Source organism: Chiloscyllium plagiosum, chromosome 1 (genome assembly GCF_004010195.1).
Source record: "Chiloscyllium plagiosum isolate BGI_BamShark_2017 chromosome 1, ASM401019v2, whole genome shotgun sequence".
Lineage (NCBI taxonomy): Eukaryota > Metazoa > Chordata > Chondrichthyes > Orectolobiformes > Hemiscylliidae > Chiloscyllium > Chiloscyllium plagiosum.
This window is the reverse complement of record NC_057710.1, coordinates 34129383-34156582: the sequence shown is the minus strand read 5'-3', so window position 1 is coordinate 34156582 and position 27200 is coordinate 34129383. Positions and strand designations below refer to the sequence as shown.

Here is a 27200-nt window from a genome sequence, read left to right as displayed (position 1 = left end):
CTGTCATTGTTGTTATGCAGCAAGGTCCCAAAAGAAGCAGTTTGGACTTTTTGGTGTTTTTGGCTGAGGGGGTAACATCAACAGTGCATCCACAAGTTTCTCTGTACTTTTTCAGGTAATGCAGCAAAATCTTTTGTATGTTAACTTTATAGACACTGGACCAGCTTTGTTTAAAACAGAGACCCAGAGATAGTTAAGTATTAACTTTAAAGATGGCAAAGTAGGTCAAGAAGGAAATTAATAAAATGTGGAATCCAGGGCTAATGATAAAGATATAGTGGATAAAAGTCAAGAAATTATGAAAATCCTGGATTAACTAGCTTGACCATAATTATCATCATAATGTATCAAAGATTATTTTGTTACATTTATTTGATAAACTTCATGCATACAATGAGCTCCTGAATTTGACCATGAATGGTGAGGACAAGAGTTTCTTCAATGAATGAATACATTTTAGTATTGTTAAATAATGTGTTTTTTTTTAAAATCTGAATTAATTCTTAATTCTGTGCTTCACAGTTTTAAAAATAATATGGGGTTAATATTTGAATTATCCTCCTGGTGAAATGTTAAATAATGGGAGAAAGTTATAGACTCTGTAGTTTTTGGAGGGAAATCAATTTAGGGATATAGGGAGCAAACTGTACTTTCTGTTTTGAACTCGGAAGCCAATCAGCTAGACTGAAATATTCTTTTCTAGCCTTGTGTATTCTTGTGGCTGATAATAATGCAGCCTGCATCATTCTTCAGTATATAAATAACACTGGTGACATTCAAGCTGTTAAAACAGTTGGACAAGCAGATTATAAACTTGAACTCAACATGTTACTACTTAAGTAGTGCGTATCAATTTGCAAACTGGAGTGGGAGTGAAAAATGTTTGGAATCAATTTCTACAATGATTGGTTAATATAATTTATGCACTTGGTGTCTGATAAATGCAAAAAATACTTGGAGGGGCTTTCATGAAGTAGTGAAACATTTGCAAATTAAAGGTTTGCCAACAAGATGAAGGAAACTTTCTTTCAAGGATTTGATCTCCACAACACAATTAGGAGCTGTCACTATAATGAATATGGCATAGTCTCATCATAAATTAGCACTCTTTCTTTAGCTTTGTGCCCTTTTAGTGCTTTGTAATGTAGGTTACTTTGTAGAAGATCGCAGGATAGTTACAGGGATAGTCTAGTACAGGGATAGTGTAACATTTTTCAGGATTTTGATATGGATTAAACTCCTTGAAGGGTCACATTGATGATACAATGTGACATTCATTAGGAAATGGTGGCATCATAGTCAAGTTACTGGACTAATAATCCAGTGGCCTGATGGCAGTTAAGATCAGTTAACCTATCTGGAATAAATGTCTAGTTTTAACAATGACTGTTAAATCCATCATCGATTTGTTGTTTTAAACAACTGATTCGATAATGCCCTTTTTTAAGGGAAGAAAGTCTGCCATATTTTTTTCATTTTCTAATCAACCTGTTCAGAGACTTTATTACACATCTTTGGGGCAAATGGGACATTAGGGACACTGCCACTGTGCCACAAGAGTCTTAATCTACTTTGCTTACTTTGTCCAACCTACATGACTCCAGATCTACTGCAATTAACTGCCTTTTGAAATGAAAGAGCAAGCCATTCATGTCAAGGGCAATTATGTGCGGGCAACACGTTGCCCTTGCTGGTGACACTCAGATGGACGAATGGATATTTTAAAACAAACCCCTAAAAATGAGATACCAACCTAAAACTAACTCAGGAGTACACGCTAAGCTACAGATACTACATCGATGAACAGGGCTAAGTGATTAAGTAACTCTTAGATCTGATCATGTGCTGCTATTCTGCCAGAACCAGTTGTGAAAGGTGGTGAACGCCTACAAAACTCACCATTATTAGTGATAGGGAAAACTCCGATAAGCAATTTACCGACTTCTTGAGTAATGAGAATGAGCCATAAATACTGGCTAAGCCAAAGAAACCCTATACCATGAAGGCATACAAAAAAGGAGCAAATAAAGGGATATTGTAAAAAATAAAAGCTCTCTGTGATGAATGCAATAAATTAGCATGGGTGCAAGATTGGCTCATTAGCACAAAACAAAAGTGAATCCAGAAATAGATCATTGTCTGGTAGGGTGTGACGAACAAAGACCCAAAGGGGTCTCTGTGGAACTTAAACCTTTTACAATTTGTATCAATGATGTAGCTGAGGATGTGAAGGCATGTTAGCTAAATTTACAGCAGGCACCAAAGCAGTTATGAAAGTATGCTGTGAAGAATACAAGAGTTTGGGGACAGATGTAGTTCGGCTGAGTGAGGAGGCAAAAATCAGGCCGATGGGTATGATGTAGGAAAATATGAAGGAGTTTCCCATGTACTCTAATTTTATTTACTTACTTCCCCTGGGACCATATTCAGAAACCTTCTGAAAATCTACATATACCATATCCTCTTGTTCTTCTTTGTTTATGCTGCAAGTAGCATCTCCAAAAATCTCCCGAGTTTGTCAAACATGATTTCCCTTTCATAAGTCCATACTGACTCTGCCTGATTTTGCACATCTTTTTCTAATAGTTTATTTCTTCCTTCTTTATAACTGATTCCAATATTTTCCTTTCTACTGCTGTCAGACATCAGGCCTGAAGTTTTACACACATCCTCATAGGATCAGCCCATCAAGTTCACACTGATGCTCTGAAGAGCATCCCACCCAATCCCCATAATCCTGCATTTCCCATTGATAATTCATCGAACACGCACACCCCTGGACACTTTAGGACAACTTAGCACGGCTAATCCACCTAACCTGCACATCTTTGGACTTTGCGAAGAAACCAGAGCACCTGGAGGAAATCCACGTGGACACAGGGACAATGTGCAAACTCTACTCAGACTGTTGCCAGAGGGTGGAATCGAACCCAGATTCCTGGTGCTGTGAGACAGCAGTGCTAACCATTGAGCCAACATGCCGCACCAACCTCCTTTAAATAGTGGAGTAACATTTGGCAACTTCGAGTCGGAAGCCTTCCAGTAGGAACCTTTCCAGAATTTATAGAACTATGCAAGATAAAAATGAAGTGTTGGAGAACTTCATAGGTCTGGCAGCATCTTTGGGAGAGAAACAGTTAACAATTTGAAGAAAAATGAAAGAATCATACAGCATGAAATCAGACAGTTTGGACCAACTCATCTACACTGACTGGACATTCCAATCTGACCTAGTTCTATTCTCCAGCATTTGGCCCATATCCCTGCAAACCCCTCCTATTCATATACCCATCCGGAAGACTTTTAAATATTGTTATTTTATCCACCTCTGCCACTTCCCCTCTCAGCTCATTCCATGCGCGCACCATTTTCTGCCTAAAAAAGTTACCCCTCAGGTCTTTTTAAAAAAATCTTACCCCTGTCGCTCTAAACCTCTGCCCCGTAGTTTTGGACTTCCCCCACCCTACAAAAAAACCTGAGGCCATTTACCCTATCTATGCCCCTCGTGATTTTATAGCCCTCTGGTCACTCTTCAGTCTCTGACACTCCAGGGAGAAAAGTTCCACATTATTCAGCCTCTACCCTTAGCTCATAACCCGCCAATCCCAGCAACATCCTTGTAAATCTTTTCTGCGCCCTCAAAAAAAACAACTGTTTCTCTCTCCATAAATGTTGTTAGACCGGCTGAGTTTCTCCAACACCTTTTTTAGTTATTTTATATTCACATTGTCCACAATTCTTTGCTTTCATTTTAGAATTATGATAAATACCTGCCAACTCATCCATTATTTCTGTTACTACTTCTTTTAACACTCTGGGATGAAGTTTATTTGGTCCAGGAGATTTATCAAACCTCAACAAATGTTATTATAGAGTCATAGAGATGTACAGCATGGAAACAGACCCTTCGGTCCAACCTGTCCATGCCTACCAGATATCCCAACCCAATCTAGTCCCACCTGTTAGCACCTGGCCTATATCCCTCCAAACCCTTCCTATTCATATACCTATCCAAATGCCTTTTAAATGTTGCAATTGTACCAACCTCCACCATTTCCTCTGGCAGTTCATTCCATACATGTAAGAGGCGAGTAAAAGTTGCCTCTTAGGTCCCTTTTTATATCTTTCCCCTCTCACCCTAAACCTATGTCCTCTAGTTCTGGACTCCCCCACCCCAGGGAAAAGACTTTGTCTGTTTATTCTATCCGTGCCCCTCATAATTTTGTAAACCTGAATAAGGCCACCCCTCAGCCTCCAACGCTCCAGGGAAAACAGCCCCAGCCTATTCAGCCTCTCCTGTAGCTCAAATCCTCCAACCCTGGCAACATCCTTGAAAATCTTTTCTGAACCCTTTCAAGTTTCACAACATCTTTCCGATAGGAAGGAGACCAGAATTGCACGCAATATTCCAACAGTGGCCTTATTTCACCAGTTCAGTTTTAGAAGTCCCTTGGTTGCCTCTTTTTCTGAGATTTTCTGAATCATTGCCATGAAGATATATGAAAAGGAATTTCTCCACCATTTTTCTTTGCTCCGTTAAAAATTCTCCTTCCCCCATCTGTAATGGGCGTACATTTATCCTTGTGAATCTTTATCCTTTTGCATGCCAATAGAAGTTTTTTTCGTCAACCTCAATGCTTCTCCGCTTGAATTTATATCCTTTTTTTTTCCTTTCCTCATCAATTTCTTGTTCTTCCTTTCAGTCAGAACTTGCTCCCATATCTCTGGCATTGGAAACCACTATTGCTAACACAGCTTTAATGTTTTGGGGAAGATATGCGGGGATATGAGGAAGATTTTTCTACACTCTCTGGATGATAATATTTGTAAGCTTGTTCTATGAGGGTGATGGAAGGGGAATGATTTATGATTTCAAAAGGAAATTGGATGACCATTTAAGTGAAATAAGCATTTGGAATGGAAGGGGGTAATGGGACTGATTTGAATTGTCTAGCATGGACTGGATGGACCAAGTGGGCTGCTGTGAATATGATTCTACAAAAATCTAGAAATTTGCAACACATGCTAGAACAGAAATGCTAGATAAGAATCAAAAATATTGTCATAAGCTGGTTGAGCATTTTTACCAAGCCAAGTCAATAGAAATTGATACCATTTCTCTGCAAGTCAGTAAATTACCTTAAGTGTCAGTATAATTGTAGCATGCTGTACATAGTGACTGAATGTACAAATTTATTTCCAGTTGGTATAATGCTGTACTTTAACCAACTGCAAGCCATGATCTCTAGTGATTGCCTGCTTTAACACTGATGCAATGAGAATGCCACCTCGAATTTGATTACGAATCATTTTTAATTATTTCATTTATATGAATCATGCGGTTCCTATGCATTTTTAAAAAAATTCTTTTCATTATCTCTAATTTGTCCCATAGAAAATAATTTCTTTGGAAAATCTTTGTCAAATATCTTGTAATGTAGAAAAATCAATTTTTATCAATTTTCTGTTTTTTTTTGAAGGAATTCAAGACCCATTCCTCTGATATTAAATTGCTCATTGCCTTTGAATGTTTTGTCTTTGACCTTGAGATGTGCAGAAGTGAGCAACAATGTTTGGGTGAATGTCTGTCTGTTTATTTTTCTTGCCAAATTATGTGGAAGAAATGGATGCTTTGAAATGAGGAGTGAAAACCTTTATAGGGCTGCTCAAAAAGAGAAGTGGAAGAAAGTCCATGGGATATCACATTATGAATCTCTCTCAAAAAAAATTGATGTGGAATGGTGATGAATTATTTTAAACTTGGTCAGTGTTGGATGCAAATAGACATTTTGAAAAGAGATAGCAAAGATTGTTTGTAGATATTTGATAATTGAATGACAAAGAGAAACTAAAGGAGGATAATTTATTATCATTGGAAAATGGTCTTAAGAAAATGTTGTCCAGATTTGTTTTGTAAAATGCAAAAATGGGGTAGCTAATGGGAGTGAGATGGGGCAGGGTTAGGGCTGGTGGAGGTGGAGGTTGGAGTCAGTTAAGAGTCAATCATGCTGCTGTTCCAGTTGACTTCCCATTCCTGTTGATTTCCCATTCCATGTACCAATTCTCGGTCAGCAATACAAACTAGTGGATAATTTTATTGGAGTCCGTTGAGATATATGGAAATGGGCCACAGTGGTTTTCCCTTTAATTTTCCATGATTCTTTCTGTCCATCTTCTACTGGGACTCTTTCTGTACTTTTCTCAACAGTGTGACTGTGGTTTGCAGCTTGGCCAAAATTAGTCAGTCATTCAATCATTCTTTCTTCAGTCCAAATTGGTTGCAACCAATATCGTAAGTCACCCTGTCTCTCTCATTTGTGCTAATTTATGACAGTTATGGATTTCAGCCAAATGATATGTGGCTCAAGAGATTGTGTCATCTGAGACATTTTCCAAATAAATACTGTGGACAGATGTCAGTATTCTGATTGTAAATGAAAACTACATTGAAGATATTCTAATTATCACAGCATGTTTAATAATTAATTTAATCATATTCAGTTTTAATCCTTTGTGCTGAGCATTGTAAGCCTCAAAAACCCTCAAATGAACTTCGTGGTTCATTTACTCATTCGGAATGTTAATTTCCAGCCTTTCACTTCAACGAATTTGCTGATTTCTCACAGCATTTTCAAGAAAGTTCAGGAGTCTTGTTGAATAAATGTAATTGACTAAAATCTGAATAAAAAGGATAAGTAAACTTGGGTAAGGAGACCCCAATCAGGTCATCAAGTCAGCCATTTCAATTCACTTTATAGTGGATAGAAATGAATGTTCCTCAGTTTAGCAAGTTGGAAGCCTGGTTTTTGACTGGGTTGAGGGGTGGCAGGAGTAAGGTGGGGGGAGGGAGTGGTGGAGGTGGAGATTGGAGTCAATTAGAGTCAATCATGCTGCTGTGGGCCTGGAGACACATACTGGCCACCTGTTCTTATTTCCAGTAAACACAGCTAATTCAAAATGATCAATAGATTTTTATTATTTTTAAATTTTAATGAAATTCTTTGTCACTGTGTTTCCAGTCCATTACAGAAACTTAATAGCTTAATACTTTATAACATCCATTCTACTAAATTACTAGCATAAATTGTGGTGTAATTGCAGACTAGGACATGCTAATTTTTTTTACGTACACTTCTGGGTTGTGGATATTGCTGGCTGGCCAGTATTTATCACACAGTCCTGGTTGCCCTTGAGAAGGTTGAACAAGAGTCTCATTGTAAATGCTTGGCATGAAGGAGGGAGCTTTCCAATTTATATTATATTATTTGTTCTGTTGGAACAGAAAGTTTAGGCTGATGCTCCAGAACACTACTGAGGGAAATGTGCAATGCTAGAAATACCACCTTTTGAGTGAAAGTTTGAGCTGAGTCCCTGACTACGATTTCATGACATTCCTTTAGTGAAGAGCAGGGGAGTCAACCTGGTGCCGTCACCAATGTCTTTTCCTCAACCAATATCGCTGACAGCAATCATCTGGTTGTTATGGCATTATTTGTTGGAACTTGCTGTGTGTAAATCAGCTGCCACCTCTCCTACATTGTAACAGTGAGCGCACTGTAAAGTACTTGCATTCGTAAAATAATGCCCTTATTAGGTATTGTCAGCAGGGCTATATTGGGGAGGGATGGGGTGATGTCTCAAATTTGATTGAGTTTTTTGAGGAAGTGAAGATGGTGATTGAGTGTAGGGCAAAGGACGTTGTCGACAAGGACTTTAAGAGTTGGGAGGTCATGTTGCGGCTGTACAGGATGTTGATTAGGCCACTTTTGAATATTGCATGCAATTCTGGTCTCCTTCCTATCAGAAGGATGCTGTGAAACTTGAAAGGGTTCAGAAAAGATTTACAAGGATGTTGCCAAGGTTGAGGGTTTGTGCTATGGGAAGAGGTTGAATAGACTGGGGCTGCTTTCCCTGGAATGTCAGAGGTTTAGTGGTGACCTTTACAGAGGTTTATAAAAACAATTGGGGCATTCAATAGGATAAGTAGACAAGGTCTTTTCCCTGGGGTGGTGGAGTCCAGAACTAGACGGCATAGGTTTAGGGTGACAGGGGAAAGATATGAATGAGACCTAAGGGGCACTATTATCATGCAAAGGGTGGTGCCAGAGGAAGTGGTAGAGGCTGGTATAATTGCAATATTTAAAAGGCATCTGGGTGGGTATATGAATAGGAAGGGTTTAGAGGGATATGGACCAAGTGCTGGCAAATGGGACTAGCTTATGTTGGAATATCTGGTCAGCATGAGCAAGTTGAATCAAAGGGTCTGTTTCCTTTGGTGATCTCTGACTATATTTGACAGAGCTCCTCGTGATAGGTTGATCCAGAAGATTAAGGGGGCGGCACAGTGGCTCAATGGTTAGCACTGCTGCCTCAGCGCCAGGGCTCCAGGTTCGATTCCAGCCTTGGACGACTGTCTGTGTGGAGTTTGCACATTCTCCCTGTGTCTGTGTGGGTTTTCTCTGGGTGTTCCGGTTTCCTCCCACAGTCCAAAGATGTGCAGGTCAGGTGAATTGACCATGCTAAATTGTCCATAGTGTTAGATGCATTAGTCAGAAGGAGAATGGGTTTGGATGGATTACTCTTCAGAGGGTCGGTGTGGACTTGTTGGGCCAAATGGCCTGTTTCCACACTGTAGATTATCTAATCTAATCAAGTCACTTGCTCCACGATGAGTTGATAAGTTTGATACAAAATTAGCTTGGCCAGAGAAGGCAATTGTGGAGAGGTGTTTTTCTGAGTGAATATCTGTTAGCAGTGGTGTTCTGCAAGGATCAGTGTTTGGACCTTTGTCATTTGCTTTTTGGATGAAAATATAGGGGGTCTGATAAGTAAGTTTGCAGATGAAATGAAAGTTGCTTGAATAATGAGGAAGTTTATCAAAGGTGAGTGTACAGTAAATAGCAGGACCCTTAGGAGCATTAATGTACATAAAGATCTAGGAGTGCAAGTCCTATCGCTCCCTGAAAGTGGATACAGTGGTGATGAAGTCATATGATATGCTTGTCTTCATTGGTGAGGGCACTGAGTATAAGAGTTGGCAAGTTGTGTTACAGCTGTATAAAACTTTGTCGGCCACTTGTAGAGTATTGCATATAATTCTGGTCGCCATATGCTATAGGAAAGATGTGGATGCTTTGGAGAGGGTGGAAAAGAAGTTTACCAGGATGTTGCCTAGATTGATTGTATTACCTATAAAGAGAGTTTAGACAAACTTAGATAATTTTTGCTAGAGCATCAGAGGTTGAGGGGCAACCTGAAACAAGTATATAGAATTATGGATTTACCAGGATGTTGCCTGGAATGGAGAGGAAGTCGTACGAGGATAGGTTGAGAGTTCTCGGCCTTTTCTCGTTGGAACGGCGAAGGATGAGGGGTGACTTGATAGAGGTTTATAAGATGATCAGAGGAATAGATAGAGTAGACAGTCAGAAACTTTTTCCCCGGGCACAACCGAGTGTTACAAGGGGACATAAATTTAAGGTGAAGGGTGGAAGGTTATGGGGAGATGTCAGGGGTGGGTTCTTTACCCAGAGAGTGGTGGGGGCATGGAATGCGCTGCCCGTGGGAGTGGTGGAGTCGGAATCATTGGCGACCTTTAAGCGGCATTTGGATAGGTACATGGATGGGTACTTAATCTAGGTTAGAAGTTCGGCACAACATCGTGGGCCAAAGGGCCTGTTCTGTGCTGTATTGTTCTATGTTCTATGTTCACTCGCACCTCTAGTTTAGGATTCTCCCTCTCTTGTTTAGATTCATGATTAGATTTGTCCCTTTCTGTCTCGTCTATCACATCCAACTCAACGACTTTCCCAAAGTTCTGGCTGGGATCTTTGGAAGAGGGCAGTTGTCGGGTTGCCACTCTATTAGGAAATTCTGCTGACTTGGTGCTGTTCCACAGTTCTTCTGGAGCCTTTTAGGTCTGGCTGTTCCAGAAATGCAGAGTGCTTTGCCTATCTGGGAACTCTCTGAGGGGGAGCGGAGTCAGGGGAAACGCTAAAACCCTCTCCACAGCCCCCACCAAAATGATCTCTTCTCACCCACCCACTCTTCCCCTCCCCACCCGCCCTCCATATGGCACTAGCTGCATGTGGTAAGTATAAATGTCTAGTCTTTGAATGTTAATGAATAGTAACTGGATGATAAATGGACAGATGGTGAGGTAAGTAGATAAGTTGGCTGTGGGGCAGCCTGCTTTATTTGGATGGGCAATCAGGTGGTGGTGCGGTTCCTTGCATCGGGTGGGGACTGTAGTTAAGCCAGCGAAATGAGGTCATCACTAGGAAAGGTAATTTGCTGTGGTTGGGAGTTGCAGTCTGGTTACATCAGTGGAGAATAGTAAGGTCTTTGAGGAGGGGGGAAAAGTAAATGCTCGAGTCTCAAGGGGTGCATTTGGGCCAAGGAGTAGTCAGATGCTCAGGGAATAGTTGGATTTGGTCAGTAAAGTAGGCAGTGGCAGCGGTTAGTCCAGTTGGGTCAGGTTTGGGAGAGTTGCAGGTGATGGGGAGGCAGTCAGGTGGTTGGAGAAGAGAGGTCAAGTTGAAAACGTATCACAGGTAATTATGTGGTTGGGGGTTGGTTGTCAGTTCAGGGAGCATTAGTCATATCAAGGTGGTTGGGTCCAAGAGTAGTTTGCTTTCTCTTATGTCAGATTTGTTAATCCTCTAGTTAGGAGTTAGTTTAGTACAAGTGCAATTACGAATTGTTCTTTAGTTGATTAATCAAAGAAAATTAATATTTGACATGTATTTCAAGTCATGGTTGAATTTCACAAGATCCGCTTATAATCTTGGGTTCTGTTGTAGTCCTCAATTCCTATTTGCTGCGCTATTTTATAGGCTGTAAGGGGAATGTACTGCGGTGTTCTCCAAATTAGCATCACAGACAGTTAATGACATGAATATGAGTAAACAGAGTATATATTCAAAAATAACACCAACATTTTAAAATGCAGTAAATGCTGAGGCATGTAACAGCAGGAGTAGCACAGACTGATTAAACAGACACTTGACAGATGCAACCTAAGGCAGTGAAGCGTGACGTGATACAATTTGATGAGAAGCAGTAATATTTTTTTGTTAAAATTCTATAATTTTGAAGAGGATTCAGTGACAGACCTCTGGGTATACACAGGGTAGGTGAAAACACATACAAGCCTTGGTAGGCAGTGAGGGCAAAGTGGTGACTTTTCTTCATTTTTTTTTTTGAAAAAACAAGTAGAATCTGTGACTTTATAAACAGGAGCCTTGGGCGGAGTCTCCACTCCCAAAGGTCTGTGCTTTGCGGTTTAATATGTTTATTCTCTTAAGCATCAACATTACTCCCCTTCTCACCATTGAACCCTCAATCTTTCCCAATTTTCCAGGTCCCACTGCCCCTAAAGTAAGCCTCATGAGCTGAATATAAATATAGAACATAGAAGAACATAGAAGAATACAGCGCAGTACAGGCCCTTGGGCCCTCGATGTTGCGCCGATCCAAGCCCACCTAAACTACACTAACCCACTATCCTCCATATACCTATCCAATGCCCTCTTAAATGCCCATAAAGAGGGAGAGTCCACCACTGTTACTGGCAGGGCATTCCATGAACTAACGACTTGCTGAGTGAAGAACCTACCCCTAACACCAGTCCTATATCTACCCCCCCTTAATTTAAAGCTATGCCCCCTTGTAATACCCGACTCAATACGCGGGAAAAGGTTCATACTGTCGACCCTATCTAACCCCCTAATCATCTTGTACACCTCAATCAAGTCACCCCTAAACCTTCTTTTCTCTAGTGAAAACAGCCCCAAGTGCCTCAGTCTCTCCTCATACGATTTTCCTTTCATACCAGGCAACATCCTGGTAAACCTCCTCTGCACCCGTTCCAATGCCTCCACATCCTTCCTATAGTATGGCGACCAAAACTGCACACAATATTCCAGATGCGGCCGTACCAGAGTCTTATACAACTGCATCATGACCTCAGGACTCCGGAACTCAATTCCTCTACCAATAAAAGCCAGTACGCCATATGCCTTCCTCACCGCACTATTTACCTGGGTGGCAACTTTCAGAGATCTGTGTACATGGACACCAAGATCCCTCTGCTCATCCACACTACCAAGTATCCGACCATTAACCCAGTACCCCATCTTTTTGTTATTCTACCCAAAGTGAATCACCTCACACTTAGCTACATTGAATTCCATTAGCCACCTTTCTGCCCAGCTCTGCAGCCCCTCTATATCCTGCTGTAACCTGCCACATCCTTCCTCACTGTCAACAACTCCTCCGACTTTCGTATCATCCACAAACTTGCTCACCCAACCTTCTAACCCCTCTTCCAGGTCATTTATAAAAATGACAAACAGCAATGGTCCCAAAACAGATCCTTGCGGAACACCGCTAGTGACGGCACTCCATGAAGAAACTTTGCCATCAACTACTACCCTCTGTCTTCTTCCATCCAGCCAATTCCTAATCCAAACCTCCAACCCACCCTCAATGCCATATCTCCGTATTTTCTGCAGTAGCCTACCATGGGGAACCTTATCAAACGCCTTACTAAAATCCATATATACCACATCTACCGCTTTCCCCAAGTGTTTTTGACTTGGGTTTACAAGGGTTTATCATTGAAGGTGACACTTCTAAATTAAATACAAATAAATGTCATACATCTCATATTATCTCATGGTTGTGGTGAATTGATTTAAGATTTTAAGGAATAGCTTTTTACAAATTAAAACAGGAAAACCAGAGTTTGGAACACAAGTATAAGTTGTCTTGAGTTGCTGGGGAGTACAGTGGCTGTAATCTGCCAATTGTGTTGATGTTCAGTGTTTTGGAAGCACTCTGATTTATTCCGTGTTGAAGATTGGGGTAACTGCATCTAGAGGTGACAACGTTTCAGCTGTCACAAATATATAGTCTGGGAATGATGATCAGTCACTTTGGAAATACCATGATCTGATAGAGATCCTGGTATGTACTGCACATTTAAATCGCCATTGTGGTATTTGATGAATTAAACTTTCCTGATCACAGATTAACAATCCAGACATGAGGGTACAGATCCTAAAGGATTTTGTGAAGCAGCATTTCCCAGCCACACCTCTCCTCGACTATGCGCTAGAAGTGGAGAAGATTACTACCTCCAAGGTATGGAACCTACACAGGAACCTGAAAACTGGTCAGCAAATAACCTATCTTCCACAGACTTCAGTTCTATCGGGGATTGAGTGATGAATATTAATTCAGCTGTAGAAATTTCAAAACTGATTTTGGTAACTCTGATCAAGGCCTTCAGAGTTTTGGTAGGGAAGGAAGCAGCGCCTTCATTGGAATTACCTGGAACAATCCTTTCAGAATAGCTCAAATTTTATTTTAGACTTTGATTAACTTCAGTTTGAGTAGCTTTGTGCTGTACACTGTGGAATGTGCTTCATTGTCAGATGGCAAGTTGGTTAAATGCAGAATCTGGGCAAGCAGTCGCCCCAATTGTACCTTCACGTCTCATCTTGAGATAGGCCGCCCTCTTCCATTTAACAAGGGATTCCAATTCCTTATTAAACCACGGCTCCCTCGCACGACCCTTTCCTTCCTGCCTGACAGGTACATAATTATCAAGGACACTCAATAGTTGCCCCTTGAACAAGTTCCACATATCATTTACACTCTTGCCTTGGAGTCTACTTTTCCAAGCCACACATCCTAAGTCATGCCTCACCGCATCATAATTTCCCTTACCCCAGCTATAATTCTTGCCCTGTAGTACACACTTATCCCTCTCCATCACGGGTGTAAAAATCACCGAATTATGGTCACTATCCCCAAAGTGCTCACCTACCTCTAATTCTAACACCTGGCCTGGTTCGTTACCCAGAACCAAATCCAGTATGGCCTCACCTCTTGTTGGCTGTTGGGCTCACCATATCTTCTCAAACCCAGAACCAAATCCAGTATGGCCTCACCTCTTGTTGGCTGTTGGGCTCACCATCATCTTCTCAAGGGCAATCGAGGATCCAGCAATAAATTCTAGTCTTGCCATTGACCCTCTCATCCCAATGACAAATATAATCAAATGCTTTGGTCCTGAGGCCAAGCTTCCTGCTTGAAAGGCTCTAGCCAGCAGATTAGATCGTCTTTGTGTAGAGACTGCAGAGGGATTAGAAATTCTGCAGTTCCATAATTAAATTCTGCAGAACATTTGGGGAACCCATTTCCTGTCTGCACAACAGCTCTGTCCCATCCCCTTCAGTCAACATATAAATAATTTACTGCCAGAAAAAAATTCTACTATGGAGTGGAAGCCTTTGGTTGGGTTTGTTCTCGCTGGAGCAGGGAAGGTAATATTCAAAACCACGAAGGGGTTTGATAGAATAAATAATGGGACATGTTCCAGAAGACAGTTAAGTAGTATTGGCTCTGGAGTCACATGTAAGCCAGACCAGGTAATGATGACCGGGCAGATTTCTTCCCTGATGGAAATTTACAACATGACAATGGTTACCATTAGACTTGCTTTCGATCACAGATTTTTATTACATTTGAAGTTTTGCAATCTGTCGTGGTGGGATTTGTACACATATTCCCAGAACATTAGACTGGGGCTCTGGATGACCATTTGCATCATCATTTCCCCATTTTAGCAAACATGTTATGTACAACTTGATTGTTATGATCTGCAAAGCACTGTCACAAGTGCATCGTGAATAAATACAGTAGTACATTTCAAAAAGAAATGGGAGTGAATACTTGAAGGGAAACAATTTGCAGGGCTTTGGGTAGGACTGGAATAGAATTAATTGAGCTAATTGAACTAAAATAGCTCTTTGAAGGCTGGCAGAATACTTTGTACCATTCTATTTTGTGTTTCAGAGTTCTGTGATTGCAGGGAAGAGATGGATATGGTTGGTACTAAACTGGTTTAGTAACAAATGATTTGTGTTGATTTAAGATTAATGGTTTTAATTGGGCAGTGTGGATCCATGTCAGCGAAGAATCCATGTTTCTGTACAAAAATGAACAGTACTGTGATCCAGCAATGAGTATAATACGGAGAAGGGTGGGAGGGATGCAGTGTGATTGATTTTGTGCGGAAAGTCAAAGGGTTAATGTTGGCGCTTCTGTTGGCTGTAGGATGATTCACTGCCCGTTCCCAGATCTTTCTATTTTTATTTGGATTTTCAACATGCATGATTAGTGTTTTAATTACAAATTCTAATCTTTGGTAATTAATCAAAATTCATCAAGGAAAGAGAATCCAACTAAGAATGGAATGTATAATCTTAATTGCAATAAAACCATATATTCTATGGGTAGATTGTAATTATCTTGAACAAATTAACTGAGATGGGTGACACTAACTTTTATATAGCCGGAATGCTAATTTTCTCACAGAATCATTTGTAAAATGGTATTAAAAAATTCCATCGCTCAAGACTTTTAATTCCATTTTAAACATGTAGACTAATTAATATGACTTTATTTTCTAGCTGTAAATTCTTAGCTTGATGAAGTTATAATGACGGCAGCACAACAACTTTACCTTCCAGAATGGAACAACAACGTACACTGCTAACCCATTCATCTGTAATTATAAATAACTGGAATTTTGCTAATTTTTCAGGCAGTGCGGAAGACTATTTTTATGCCACACAGGGTGGTAACACAGAAATAGATGGAGTTAATGATGCTGAGGATTTTGAGAGGACATGGAATGCTTTCACACTACTTGGTAAGGTCAAAGGTCTCTAATTTCAAAAGATAAATTCAAATCCATTTTGTATTTATGAGTCTTGGATTCGCTGTAATGTTAAAGTAGTGTCATTTTCATGCAAGTATGTTTGTTGAAGGTTGTTACATAACAACTTATCCTGGAATTTTTAGGTTGACCAGAAAGTATCTGGTAGAATTTCCACACTCAGTTGCTGTCATGGAGTCCTGTTCATATCAGACAGAGCTTGCACTGACTTGAGGAATGGCTCGTTAAGTGAGGATTTCTGGTATCCAGGAGTCAAACCAACAAGGACCATCTCCCCTTAACATTTAATTATGCTCTCTTGGGAAATGTCCCACTTTGAACATGCTGGTACTACCATTGACCAAAAACTGAACCAAATCAGTCATGTAAATACAATGGTTACAAGAGCTAGTCAGAGCCTGAGAATTCTGTGGTGAGGAACTCCTCTCCTATACCAAAGCCTGTTCACAATCTTCTAGCCACATGTTGGGATTGAAGGGCTGAATGGCCTACTCCTGCTCCTTAGTCAGGTGTACTGAAGTAAGACAGGAGTGTGATTGAATATTCTTCAGTTCCCTGGTTTGGTGCAGCTCCAACACCACTAGAAGCTTGAACCATCCAGGATCAAGCACTCTGCTTGATTGGCACACCATCCACCAGCTTCAGAACTGCTCCACAGTGGCCCCATGTACAAGATGCAGCTCCCTATGATAACTGACCGCACCTTCCAAATCCATGGCAAAGACAGCAGATGCATGGGGGCACCACTATCTGCAACTTCTCTTCCAAGCCATACATTATCTTGACTTTGAACTGAATCGCTGTTTATTGTTGCTTCAAAATCTTGAAACTCCCTTCCTAACAGCACTGTAGGTATGCCTGCTTCAGGACTGGGGCAGCTCACCACTGCCAACTCCAATTCGGGACAAAAGTAGAAATTGCTGGTAAAGCTCAGCAGGTCTGGCAGCATCTGTGGGGAGAAGTCAATTAACGTTCCAGTCGAGTGACCCTTCTTCAGAATTGATGGTGGCTAGGAAAATGTCAGTTTATATGCAGAAGGTGGGGGAAGGGGCTAAGGAGGAAACAAAGGTGGGGATAAAGCCTAAAGAGAGAGAAGAACAGTTGAACAGACAAAGAACAATCTAGCTAGGAGAGCGAATAGCTGTTAATGGGGACTGTTAATGGCTATCAATGGGTTGTGTGTAATAGCAGACTACAGTGTATGATAACAATGACTGGTCGGAGTAAGGACACAGAAGAGCTCAGGCCCTAAGGTTTTTTTTTAGATTACCTACAGTGTGGAAACAGGCCCTTCGGCCCAACAAGTCCACACCGACCCACCGACGCGCAACCCACCCAGACCCATTCTCCTACGTTTTACCCCTTCACCTAACACTACAGGCAATTTAGCATGGCCAATTCACCTAACCTGCATGTTTTTGAACTGTGGCAGGAAACCGGAGCACCCGGAGGAAACCCACACAGACACGGGGAGAATGTGCAGACTCCACACAGTCAGTCGCCTGAGGCGGGAATTGACCCGGGTCTCTGGCCACAGGCGACTGACTGTGTGGAGTTTGCACATTCTCCCCGTGTCTGTGTGGGTTTCCTCCGGGTGCTCCGGTTTCCTCCCACAGTCCAAAAAGAAAATGTGCAGGCTAGGTGAATTGGCCATGCTAAATTGCCTGTAGTGTTAGGTGTAGGGGAATGGGTCTGGGTGGGTTGCGCTTCGGCAGGTCTGTGTGGACTTGCTGGGCCGCAGGGCCTGTTTCCACACTGTAAGTAATCTAAATCTAAAGTTATTGAACTTGGTTTTGAATCCAGAAGGCTGCAGTGACCCCAAGGTGGAAAATGAGGTGGTGGTGTTCCAGCTTGCGCTGAACTTTGCTGGAGCACTGCAGCAAGCCTGAGACAGATGTTGGGCTGGGAACAAGGTAGTGTGTTCAAATTCAGGGTCTTTCTTTTCTGTGAACTAGTTTTGGTTTTTATAGAGTGAAATTAGAGATGGGCAATAAAAATGCTGGCTCAGCCAATGGTACCCGCATCCCATTAAAACATAAGTTTAATTTTAAAAATTAGTAACTTAATAAAAGGTGAAAGGGATTAAATTAATTTTTTTTACAAGTTATAAACTTGTCTCTTAAGTAGTTGGGTTTAAACATCTGTGTTTGCAGTTTAATGTGGAAATATCAGTTATGGACAAAGTGGCTACCACTTCTGAATATTGTTTTGACTTTAGTTGCAGCAATGGAACTAAAATAACACTGTTGCTAATCTCTATACTCTTGGGACTGGAGTTGGTAATGATGCATTTATTTTCTTCAGGTGTAAAGGATGCACACCAGATGAACATTTACAGAGTAATCGCTTCAATTCTCCACCTGGGAAATGTGGAAATAGTGTCTGAAAGAGATGTAGACACTTGTGGTGTTGCTGTAAGTCTCATGCAGAGCATTTACTCCAAATGAAACCTCCTCCATAGACAGGCTGCTGACATTAATATTTCTTATGTGTATTTAAGATGTTGAGCAGTAAGGCTTTCTGGCACAGTTGTGATCTACTTTCATGAGTAATTACTGTGCTAAGAGACCAAACTTCACTCATTTATTTCCAACTTTAACTGAACTTTAACATTTAGTTCAGTGCTTGTAAAACTTTTTTCCCATTGTCACTTTGTCACTTTGTTTTGAAGATGGGTGCAAAGGGGAAGAAGGAGAGAATGTGTGGAGTACAACAATAGATTAGATTTTTAGATGATTAGATTAGATTAGATTACTTACAGTGTGGAAACAGGCCCTTCGGCCCAACAAGTCCACACCGACCCGCCGAAGCGTAACCCACCCAAACCCATTCTCCTACATTTACCCCTTCACCTAACACTACGGGCAATTTAGCATGGCCAATTCACCTAACCCCTGCACATTTTTGGATTGTGGGAGGAAACCGGAGCACCCGGAGGAAACCCACGCAGACACGGGGAGAATGTGCAAACTCCACACAGTCAGTCGCCTGAGGCGGGAATTGAACCCGGGTCTCTGGCGCTGTGAAGCAGCAGTGCTAACCACTATGCTACCGTGCCGCCCAATAGGTTCTGTTTACTTTTCTAGGTTTTAAAGTAATGAGTACCTTCCTTCACACTTCGCATGTGGAATGACCCACGTGAGGAGGTGGTAAATGCTGATAGTTACAACATTTAAAAAATATTTGAGCAGGTAAATAAATAGGGAATGTTGAGAGGAAATGGGCCAAATGCAGACAAGTGGGACTAGTTTATTTTGGGAAGCCTGGTTGGCATGGACTGAAGGGTCTCTTCCATGCTGTATGACTCTATGCTGTATCCTCATGGCAGACTCCTACAAAAGGTAACATATGATATAAAGGGTGAGCTGGCAAGATGAATACAGAACTGGCTTAGTCACAGGGGACAGCGGGTAGCAGTGGAAGGATGTTTTTGAGAATGAAGGGTGTGACTGGTGGTGTTCCACAGGGATCCGTGCTTACCTTCGCTGTTCATGATCAACGTAAGTGATTTGGAGCAAAACGTGGCTGGTCTAATTAGTAAGTTTGTGGACGAAACAAAGATTAGTGGAGTGCGGATAGTGAGGAGGATTGTCAGAGGACGCAGCAGGATATAGATCAGTTGGAGGCATGGGCAGAAAAATGGCAGATGGAGTTTAATCCTGACAAATGTGAGATGATTCATTTTGGAAGGTCAATTACAGGTGGAAAGTATACAGTGAATGATAGGAGTGTTGATATGCAGAGGGATTTGGGTGTGCAGGTCAACTGATTATTGCAGTGCAGGTAGATAAGGTAGTAAAAAAGGTCTATGACATGTTTGCCTCTCTTAGAAGGTGCATTGAGTATAAGGACAGGCAAGTTGTGCTGAAACTTTATAGAAGTTTCAGTGAGGCCACACTTGGAATATTGCATGCAGTTCTGGTCACCACTTTACCAGAAGGATGTGGTTGTTTTGGAGAGGGTACAGAAAGGGTTTACCAGGATGTTGCCTGCTATGGGAGATTTTAGCTTTGAAGAAAGGTTGGATAGACTGGGTTTGTTTTCACTGGAATGCAGGAGGTTGAGGGGCGAACTCATAGAAGTCTAAAAGATTGTGAATGGCATAGGTAGCATGGAAAGTACAAGGCTTTTTCTCAGGGTGGAGAGGTCATTTACTAGGGGATACAGGTTCAAGGTGCGAGGGGGTCAATTTAAAAGCAATGTGCAAGACGCATTTTTCACACAAAGGGTGGTGAGTGGCTGGAATTTGCTGCCAGAGGAGGTGGTGGAAGCAGACACACGAGCAGCATTCAAGAGGCATCTGGACAAATACGTGTATTGAAGGGAATGGAGGGATATGGATCCTGTTAGTTAAGACAGTTTTAATATGGAAGAGCAAAATGTGGTGACCCAGGCTTAGAGGGCCGAAGAGCTTGTTACTGTGCTGTTTTGTTCTTTGTGTAACAGGAATCAAGCCCCAAAGATTGTAATCATGACCAAAAATATGCAAGGAGAGTAAGGGGTTGTGTGGGTTTTAACACTCATTCTAAACTCCACAGCAGCCGTTGATGCCTTGGTGTATGCATCTCAAAATCTTGACTTAAAACACACGCCTTGGGAAGCCCTTCATTAAGTTATAGCTTTAAATTATCTCCTTGCTGTGTGCCTTTTTTCTTTTACAATGAAGATTATGCAATGGTTGCCTTGGCTTATTTAAATGCATGATGTGGAGGTGCTGGGGTGGACAAAGTTTAAAATCACACAACGCCAAGTTATAGTCCAACAGGTTTATTTATAAGTACAAACGTTTGAATGCTGCTCCTTTGTCAGGTGGCAAGTGTATTCGGATCATAGGACATAGAATTTATAGCGAAAGATCATTGTGTCATACAATTGATAGTTATGGTAGGGGATTTTTAACTTTCCAAACATAGACTGGCACCACCATAGTGTTAAGGGTTTAGATGGAGAGGAATTTCGGTGTGTAGAAGAAAATTTTCTGATTCAGTATGTGGATGTGCTTACTAGACAAGGTGCAAAACTTGACCAATTCTTGGGAAGTAAGGCAGGGCAGGTGACTGAGGTGACAGTGAGGGCCAGCGACCATAGTTTTAAACTAGCGATGGAAAAGGGTACACGAGATGTAAAGTTGAAGTTCTAAATTGGAGGAATGCTAATTTTGGTGGCATTAGGCAAGAACTTTCAAAAGCTGATTGGGGGCAGATGTTTGCAGGTAAAGGGATGGCTGGAAAATGGGAAGCCTTCAGAAATGAGATAACAAGGATCCAAAGAAAGTATATTCCTGTCAGGGTGAAAGGAAAGGCTGGTAGGTATAGGGAAAGTTGGATGACTAAAGAAATTGCGGGTTTGGTTAAGAAAAAGAAGGAAGCATATCTAAGGTATAGACAGAATAGATCGAGTGAATCCTTAGAGTGTAAAGGAAGTAGGAGTATACTTGAGGAAAATCAGGAGGACAAAAAAGAGACATGAGATAGCTTTGGCAAATAGGGTTAAGGAAAATCCAAAGTGATTTTACAAATCCATTAAGGGCAACACAGTAACTAGGATAATTGAGCATAGGACCCCTCAAAGATATATGTGACACCACAGGAGATGGCGGAGTGTTTATGGTGAAGAAGAACATTGAATATATATTATGTGGGGAAATAGATGGTGACATCTTGAAAAATGTCCATATTACAGAGGAGGAAGAGCTGGATGTCTTGATATGCATAAAGGTGGATAAATCCTCAGGACCTGCTCAGGTGTACCCAGAACTCTGTGGGAAGCTAGGGAAGTGATTGCTGGGCCTCTTGTTGAGACATGTCAATAGTCACAGGTGAGGTGCTGAAAGACTGGAGGTTGGCTAATGTGGTACCACTGTTTAAGAAAGGTGGTAAGAAAAGCCAGGGAACTGTGGACTGGTGGGCAAGTTGTTGGAGGGAATCCTGAGGGACAGAATTTACATGTATTTGGAAAGTCAGGGACTGATTAGGGATCATCAGCATGGCTTTGTGCATGGGAAATCATGTCTCACACACTTGATCGAGGTTTGAAGAAGTAGCAAAGAGGATTGATGAGGGCAGAGCGGGAGATGTGATCTATATGGATTTCAATAAGGCGTTTGACAAGGTTCCCCATGGGAGATTGATTAGCAAGGTTAGATCTCACAGAATACAGGGAGAACTAGCCATTTGGATACAGAACTGGCTCAAAGGTAGAAGACAGAGGGTGGTGGTGGCGGATTGTTTTTCAGACTGGAGGCCCGAGACCAGTGGAGTGCCACAAGGATCATTGCTGGGTCCGTTGCTATTTGTCAGTTTATATAAATGATTTGGATGGGAACATAGGTCTAGTTAGTAAGTTTGCAGATGACACCAAAATTGGAAACATAGCGGACAACAAAGAAAGTTACCTCAGATTACAACAGGATCTTGATCAGCTGGGCCAATGAGCTAAGGAGTGGCAAATGGAGTTTAATTTAGATAAATGCGAGGTGCTGGATTTTAAAAAAGCAGCTCTTAGCAGGAATTATACACTTAATGGTAAGGTCCTAGGGAGTGTTGCTGAACAAAAAGACCTTGGAGTGCAGGTTAATGGTTCCTTGAAAGTGGAGTCGGAGGTAGACAGGATAATGAAGAAGGTGTTTGGTATGCTCTCCTTTATTGTTCAGAGTATTGAGTATAGGATTTGGGAGGTCATGTTGTGGCTGTTCAGTTCATTGGTTAGGCCACTTCTGGAATACTGTGTGCAATTCTGATCTTCCTATTGGAAAGATGTTGTGAAACTTGAAAGTGTTCAGAAAAGATTTACAGGGATTTGCCAGGGTTGGAGGATTTGAGCTACAGGGAGAAGATGAATAGCCTGGGGCTTTTTTCCCTGGACCATCGGAGGCTGAGGGGTGACCATTTATGGAGGTTTATAAGATCAGGAGGGGCATGGATAGGATAAATAGACAAGGTATTTTCTCTGGAGTGAGGGAGTCCAGAACTAGAGGGGAAAGTTTGAAAAGGGACCCAAGGGGCAGCCTTTTCACACAGGGTGGTGCGTGTACAGAATGAGCTGCCAGAGGAAGTAGTGGAGGCTGGTACAATTACAGCATTTAAAAGGCATCTGGATGGGTATATGAATAGGAAGTTTAGACTGATATGGGCCAAGTGCTGGCAAATGGGACTAGATTAGATAGGATATCTGGTCAGCATGGTTGAGTTGGACCAAAGGGCCTGTTCCCATGCTGTGTTCTGTATGACTCTAAACTGATGTAATTTATTGACCAAACCTGGATTGCTATTAAGTCGTTCTTCTTTTAGAATGGCCTCGAGGTTTCGATTCATTAACATGTAAATTGCAGAAATTTTGCGATAAATTCAGTATCCTATGATCCGATTTCCCTAGCTAGCTGGCGAAGGAGCAGCACTGCGAAAGTTTGTACTTCGAATGAACCAGTTGGACTATAACCTGGTGTTCTGTGATATTTAAATGCAGCCAGTGATTGAGAAATATCCAACAATGTGGCTAATTAGTTCTCTTAACCTGAAACCCCTCACCAAATGTGATCATGTTTGATGTTCGAATAGTTTGATGTGTGAAGTCCTTTGCAAGTTGCAAATATAACGTATTGTTAAATTGTAAGTTGACTCTTAACTGTATGGGTATGTATGAGACACTCTGAAAGAATCTTAAGTTTGTCTGAGGATTTGGAGTGTAATGAAATACTCCTCACTTGACTTCCCTGTCAAGCTGGAGAAAGTGAGGTCTGCAGATGCTGGAGATCAGAGCTGAAAATGTGTTGCTGGAAAAGCGCAGCAGGTCAGGCAGCATCCAGGGAACAGGAGAATCGATGCTTCGGGCACAAGCCCTTCCTGAAGAAGGGCTTGTGCCCGAAGCGTCGATTCTCCTGTTCCCTGGATGCTGCCTGACATGCTGCGCTTTTCCAGCAACACATTTTCAGCTCTTCCCTGTCAAGCTGGTTGTTGATATTCCCTGTTTTGGATTTGATCCAAGTTATCACAGACCAAGTTAACTTTCCAAATAGCCAGCAGCATCTCTTAGAAATATCGTGTCGTTGGTCACAGCATGAAGAAAAATAAAGTTGATTTGAAATTAATTGATCTTTCCAGCTTCCCCATGGATTCCTGTCAAGTGTCTACCCTTGAATGAACCTTGTTTTGAACGTTTTATCTCTCAAAGTACATCACCTAGGGAAGGAAAATGAGCTTTTGAAATGTCAATGATTTAGCGATTTGCATATTTGCAGTTGAGACAGCAATTCTGCCAAGCACCTTTACTACACAAATGGTGACCTCCACACCATGGTGCTTGTCCTTGCACCTTTGCTTGGCCTGAGCAACAAGAGCCGTTTAGAAACGAACCAATGCAATTCAGCTCAGGTGAATACTTTTATTTTCATTTAACCCCTCAAATAGGCTTTATTTGTGCAGCACTGTTGATGTGGATTTTTTTGCAATTGATGTAAGTCGTTCAGTCAACAGTATTTTTTCAAAGTCTTTTTATCCTTCCAGTCCACTCATTTGTAGATTAAAATTGCACTTTGAGGTGAGGTTGGAGTGTCAAACAAGCTGTGTCTTTTTGAATAAGAATAAATTAACATGTACATCTCTGAACTGTATAACTGGCTTGAAGGCAAATGATGCTGAAGTTCCATTTGATTTTTAGTTCAAAATCACTTGAGAAAATTTGTGATCAAAAATTTAATCTAGGAATAATGTCCTATCTTAATTTTTAAAATCTTTACATTTGATAAAAACTGTTTATCTTTGTTCCAACATGTCGCATGCCTTGGCTATTTATAGTGAATATTTCTGGAAAATTGTCTAATCATAGTTGTAAAATAAATATAGAAAAGAATATTTGTCGTAAATTTAGCAATGTGTTTGTAAAGCATGAAGCAAAATTGAAGATGTTTGATATGTAAGATAATTTTGTAATTAAATGCATTTGGGAGTAAGGGGAAGAATCACAGAATTGTTCCTGTATAGAAGGTGCCCATTCAGCCCATCCAATCTGAACTGGCTTTTCACCTGAGCATCTAACTCCGTGCCATTTTCCTGATTTCTTTCTCGAATCTTGTGCATTCGTCCTTTTTCAAAAGGAAGTTGATACCCAATAGAAAAATGCTGGACAGAATGCATGAGCAGAGTGAATTATGGATTCAGATAATTCCTCGAATGTATGAGTGAGCCATGCAATATAAAAATTTACAAAACAGGCCTTTTTATATATAACGCTCTTCTCTGAACTGGAGACATTCAAAAGTAAACACATTGCTCTACTTTGTCCTTATATAGTTCACTATTTCAAATTATCAGTGCAGTTTCCCTCTACAGTTGCCTTGGTCTTAATTGTATTCTGTACTCTGGATTGTGGTTTAGCTCCTCTTGCCAGGGGAAGACAATGGCAATAGACAATAGGTGCAGGAGTAGGCCATTCTGCCCTTCGAGCCAGCACCACCATTCATTATGATCATGGCTGATAATCCTCAATCAGTATCCTGTCCTGGCTCACTGATGTCTTTCAGGGAAAGACATTTGCCATTCTCACCTGGTTGGGTCCTACATGTGCTTCTCAACTGCTCGCTGAAATGTCAGTCAGTTCAAGGGCAACTAGGGATGGGCAATAAATGCCAGCAATGCCCTTGTCCATGAGTGAATTAAAGAAAGGAAACTTGTATGTGCAGGCAATGGATAAGTATACTTAGCTTTGATATCCCCATGCTAAAATAGTTCAGTATCCTCAATGAGCGTGATCAAATGGGAAAGCTTTTAAAAGTACTGCAAGGTAGATCATAAGAATCATAGACCCTTTAAGAACTGGGGAAAGAAAATAACAATTTGCAGAAAATTGGTGTGCTTTATGCAGTACAAAAGCACCTTGTGGTTTTCCATTGATTTGCTGGAAACTATTGGTGCTTACTGAGACTGATTCAATAATTTACAGTTGCTAATAGAATCAGTAGACAGTGTTTTAAAGGCACAGTTGATGCACAAATATAGCAGAAATAATCTCTGTCAAGCAGTTCATTTCTGGTGTGTTGAAACTTTATTGCTGGAACAGCACAGCAGGTCAGGCAGCATCCAGGGAACAGGAGATTCGACGTTTCGGGCACAGGCCCTTCTTCAGGAAGGTGTGTGTCTAGAGGGGGCAAATAATGTAGAGTGCTGGCAGCAATATGTCACTTTGTGCAGTGATCTAGTGACTGTTAAGTACTACGTCAAATATTTCTCAGAATCTGAAATTCAGTGTGAATATTCCCTCCAAAAAAATACTGCTTTTCTTTTCTTTGCTTTCCTTTCTTATTTATTTGTAGGATATGGGCATTGATTGTAAGGTCAACATTTCTTGATTTATTTCTTCTAATTCCCTCGAAGGAGGTGAGAAGCAGTTATCCTGAACACAACCAAATAGCTTTCTAGACCTTTCTCAGAAGGCAGTTATGAATCAGCTACTTTTTCAGTCAATTACTGTTTTCTTTACTCTTTCATGGCATCACTGGCAAGGACAGTATTTGTTACCCTTCCCTTGTTGACCTTGAACTGAGTGACTTTGACATCCATTTCAGAGGGCAGTTAAGACTCAGCTACATTGCTGTGGGTCTGGATTCCTGTGCAGCCAGTTGTAGGATGGTAGATTCCCTTCCCAAGAAAGCAATAATGATAAAGAAAAGTGACACCATTTAATGATTGCCAGGATGACAAAACTGTGAAATTACCTTTCAATTTCAGATTTTATTAGTTTAATTCAAATTCCATAAGCTATTGCACTGGGATTTAAACCCGTGTTCTCTGAGCAATAGCCTGGGCCTTTGGATTACTATTCCAGCAACATTACCACTCCACAATCATCTCTCGATATATTCCTCACACAAAGGCGAGACAGCACATTTCCTTTCCTAAAAGAAATAATGAACCAATAGGTTTGTGATCACCATTATTGCTAAGGGCGTTTTATTTTAAACCTTATTTAATTAGCTAAACTTTAAATTTCTTATTTGCCATGGTGGGATTTGTATGTTAGTAGATGGGATTAGGAGAGCTAAGAGAGGGCATGAAAAATCTTTGGCGGGTAGGATGTCCCCTTTTATGCATATGTGAGAAACATGAGAATGACGAGAACGAGGGTAGGTCCGATCAAGGACATTAGTGGGAAACTGTGTATTGAGTTGGAAGAGATAGGAGAGGTCTTGAATGAGTATTCTTCAGTATTTACAAATGAGAGGGACCGTATTGTTGAAGAGGAGAGTATGAAACGGACTGGTAAGCTAGAGGAGATACTTGTTAGGAAAGATGATGTGTTAGGCATTTTGAAAAACTTGAGGATAGACAGGTTCCCTGGGCCTGACGGGATATATCCTAGGATTATGTGGGAAGCAAGAGAGGAAATTGCAGAGACGTTGGCAATTATCTTTTCGTCTTCACTGTCAACGGGGATGGTACCAGGGGACTGGAGAGTG

General features: G+C 41.2%; 1 protein-coding gene across 1 annotated transcript in view; it reads left to right on the top strand.

Annotated features, from left to right (window-relative positions):
• Nucleotides 1-27200, top strand: part of myo5b (myosin VB) — a 265930-nt gene that overhangs the window by 116044 nt on the left and 122686 nt on the right. The window contains exons 8-9 of the mRNA XM_043674299.1: nucleotides 15617-15724; nucleotides 18056-18165. Of these exons, the coding sequence (XP_043530234.1) occupies nucleotides 15617-15724; nucleotides 18056-18165 (218 nt within the window). The remainder of the gene's footprint in view (nucleotides 1-15616; nucleotides 15725-18055; nucleotides 18166-27200) is intronic.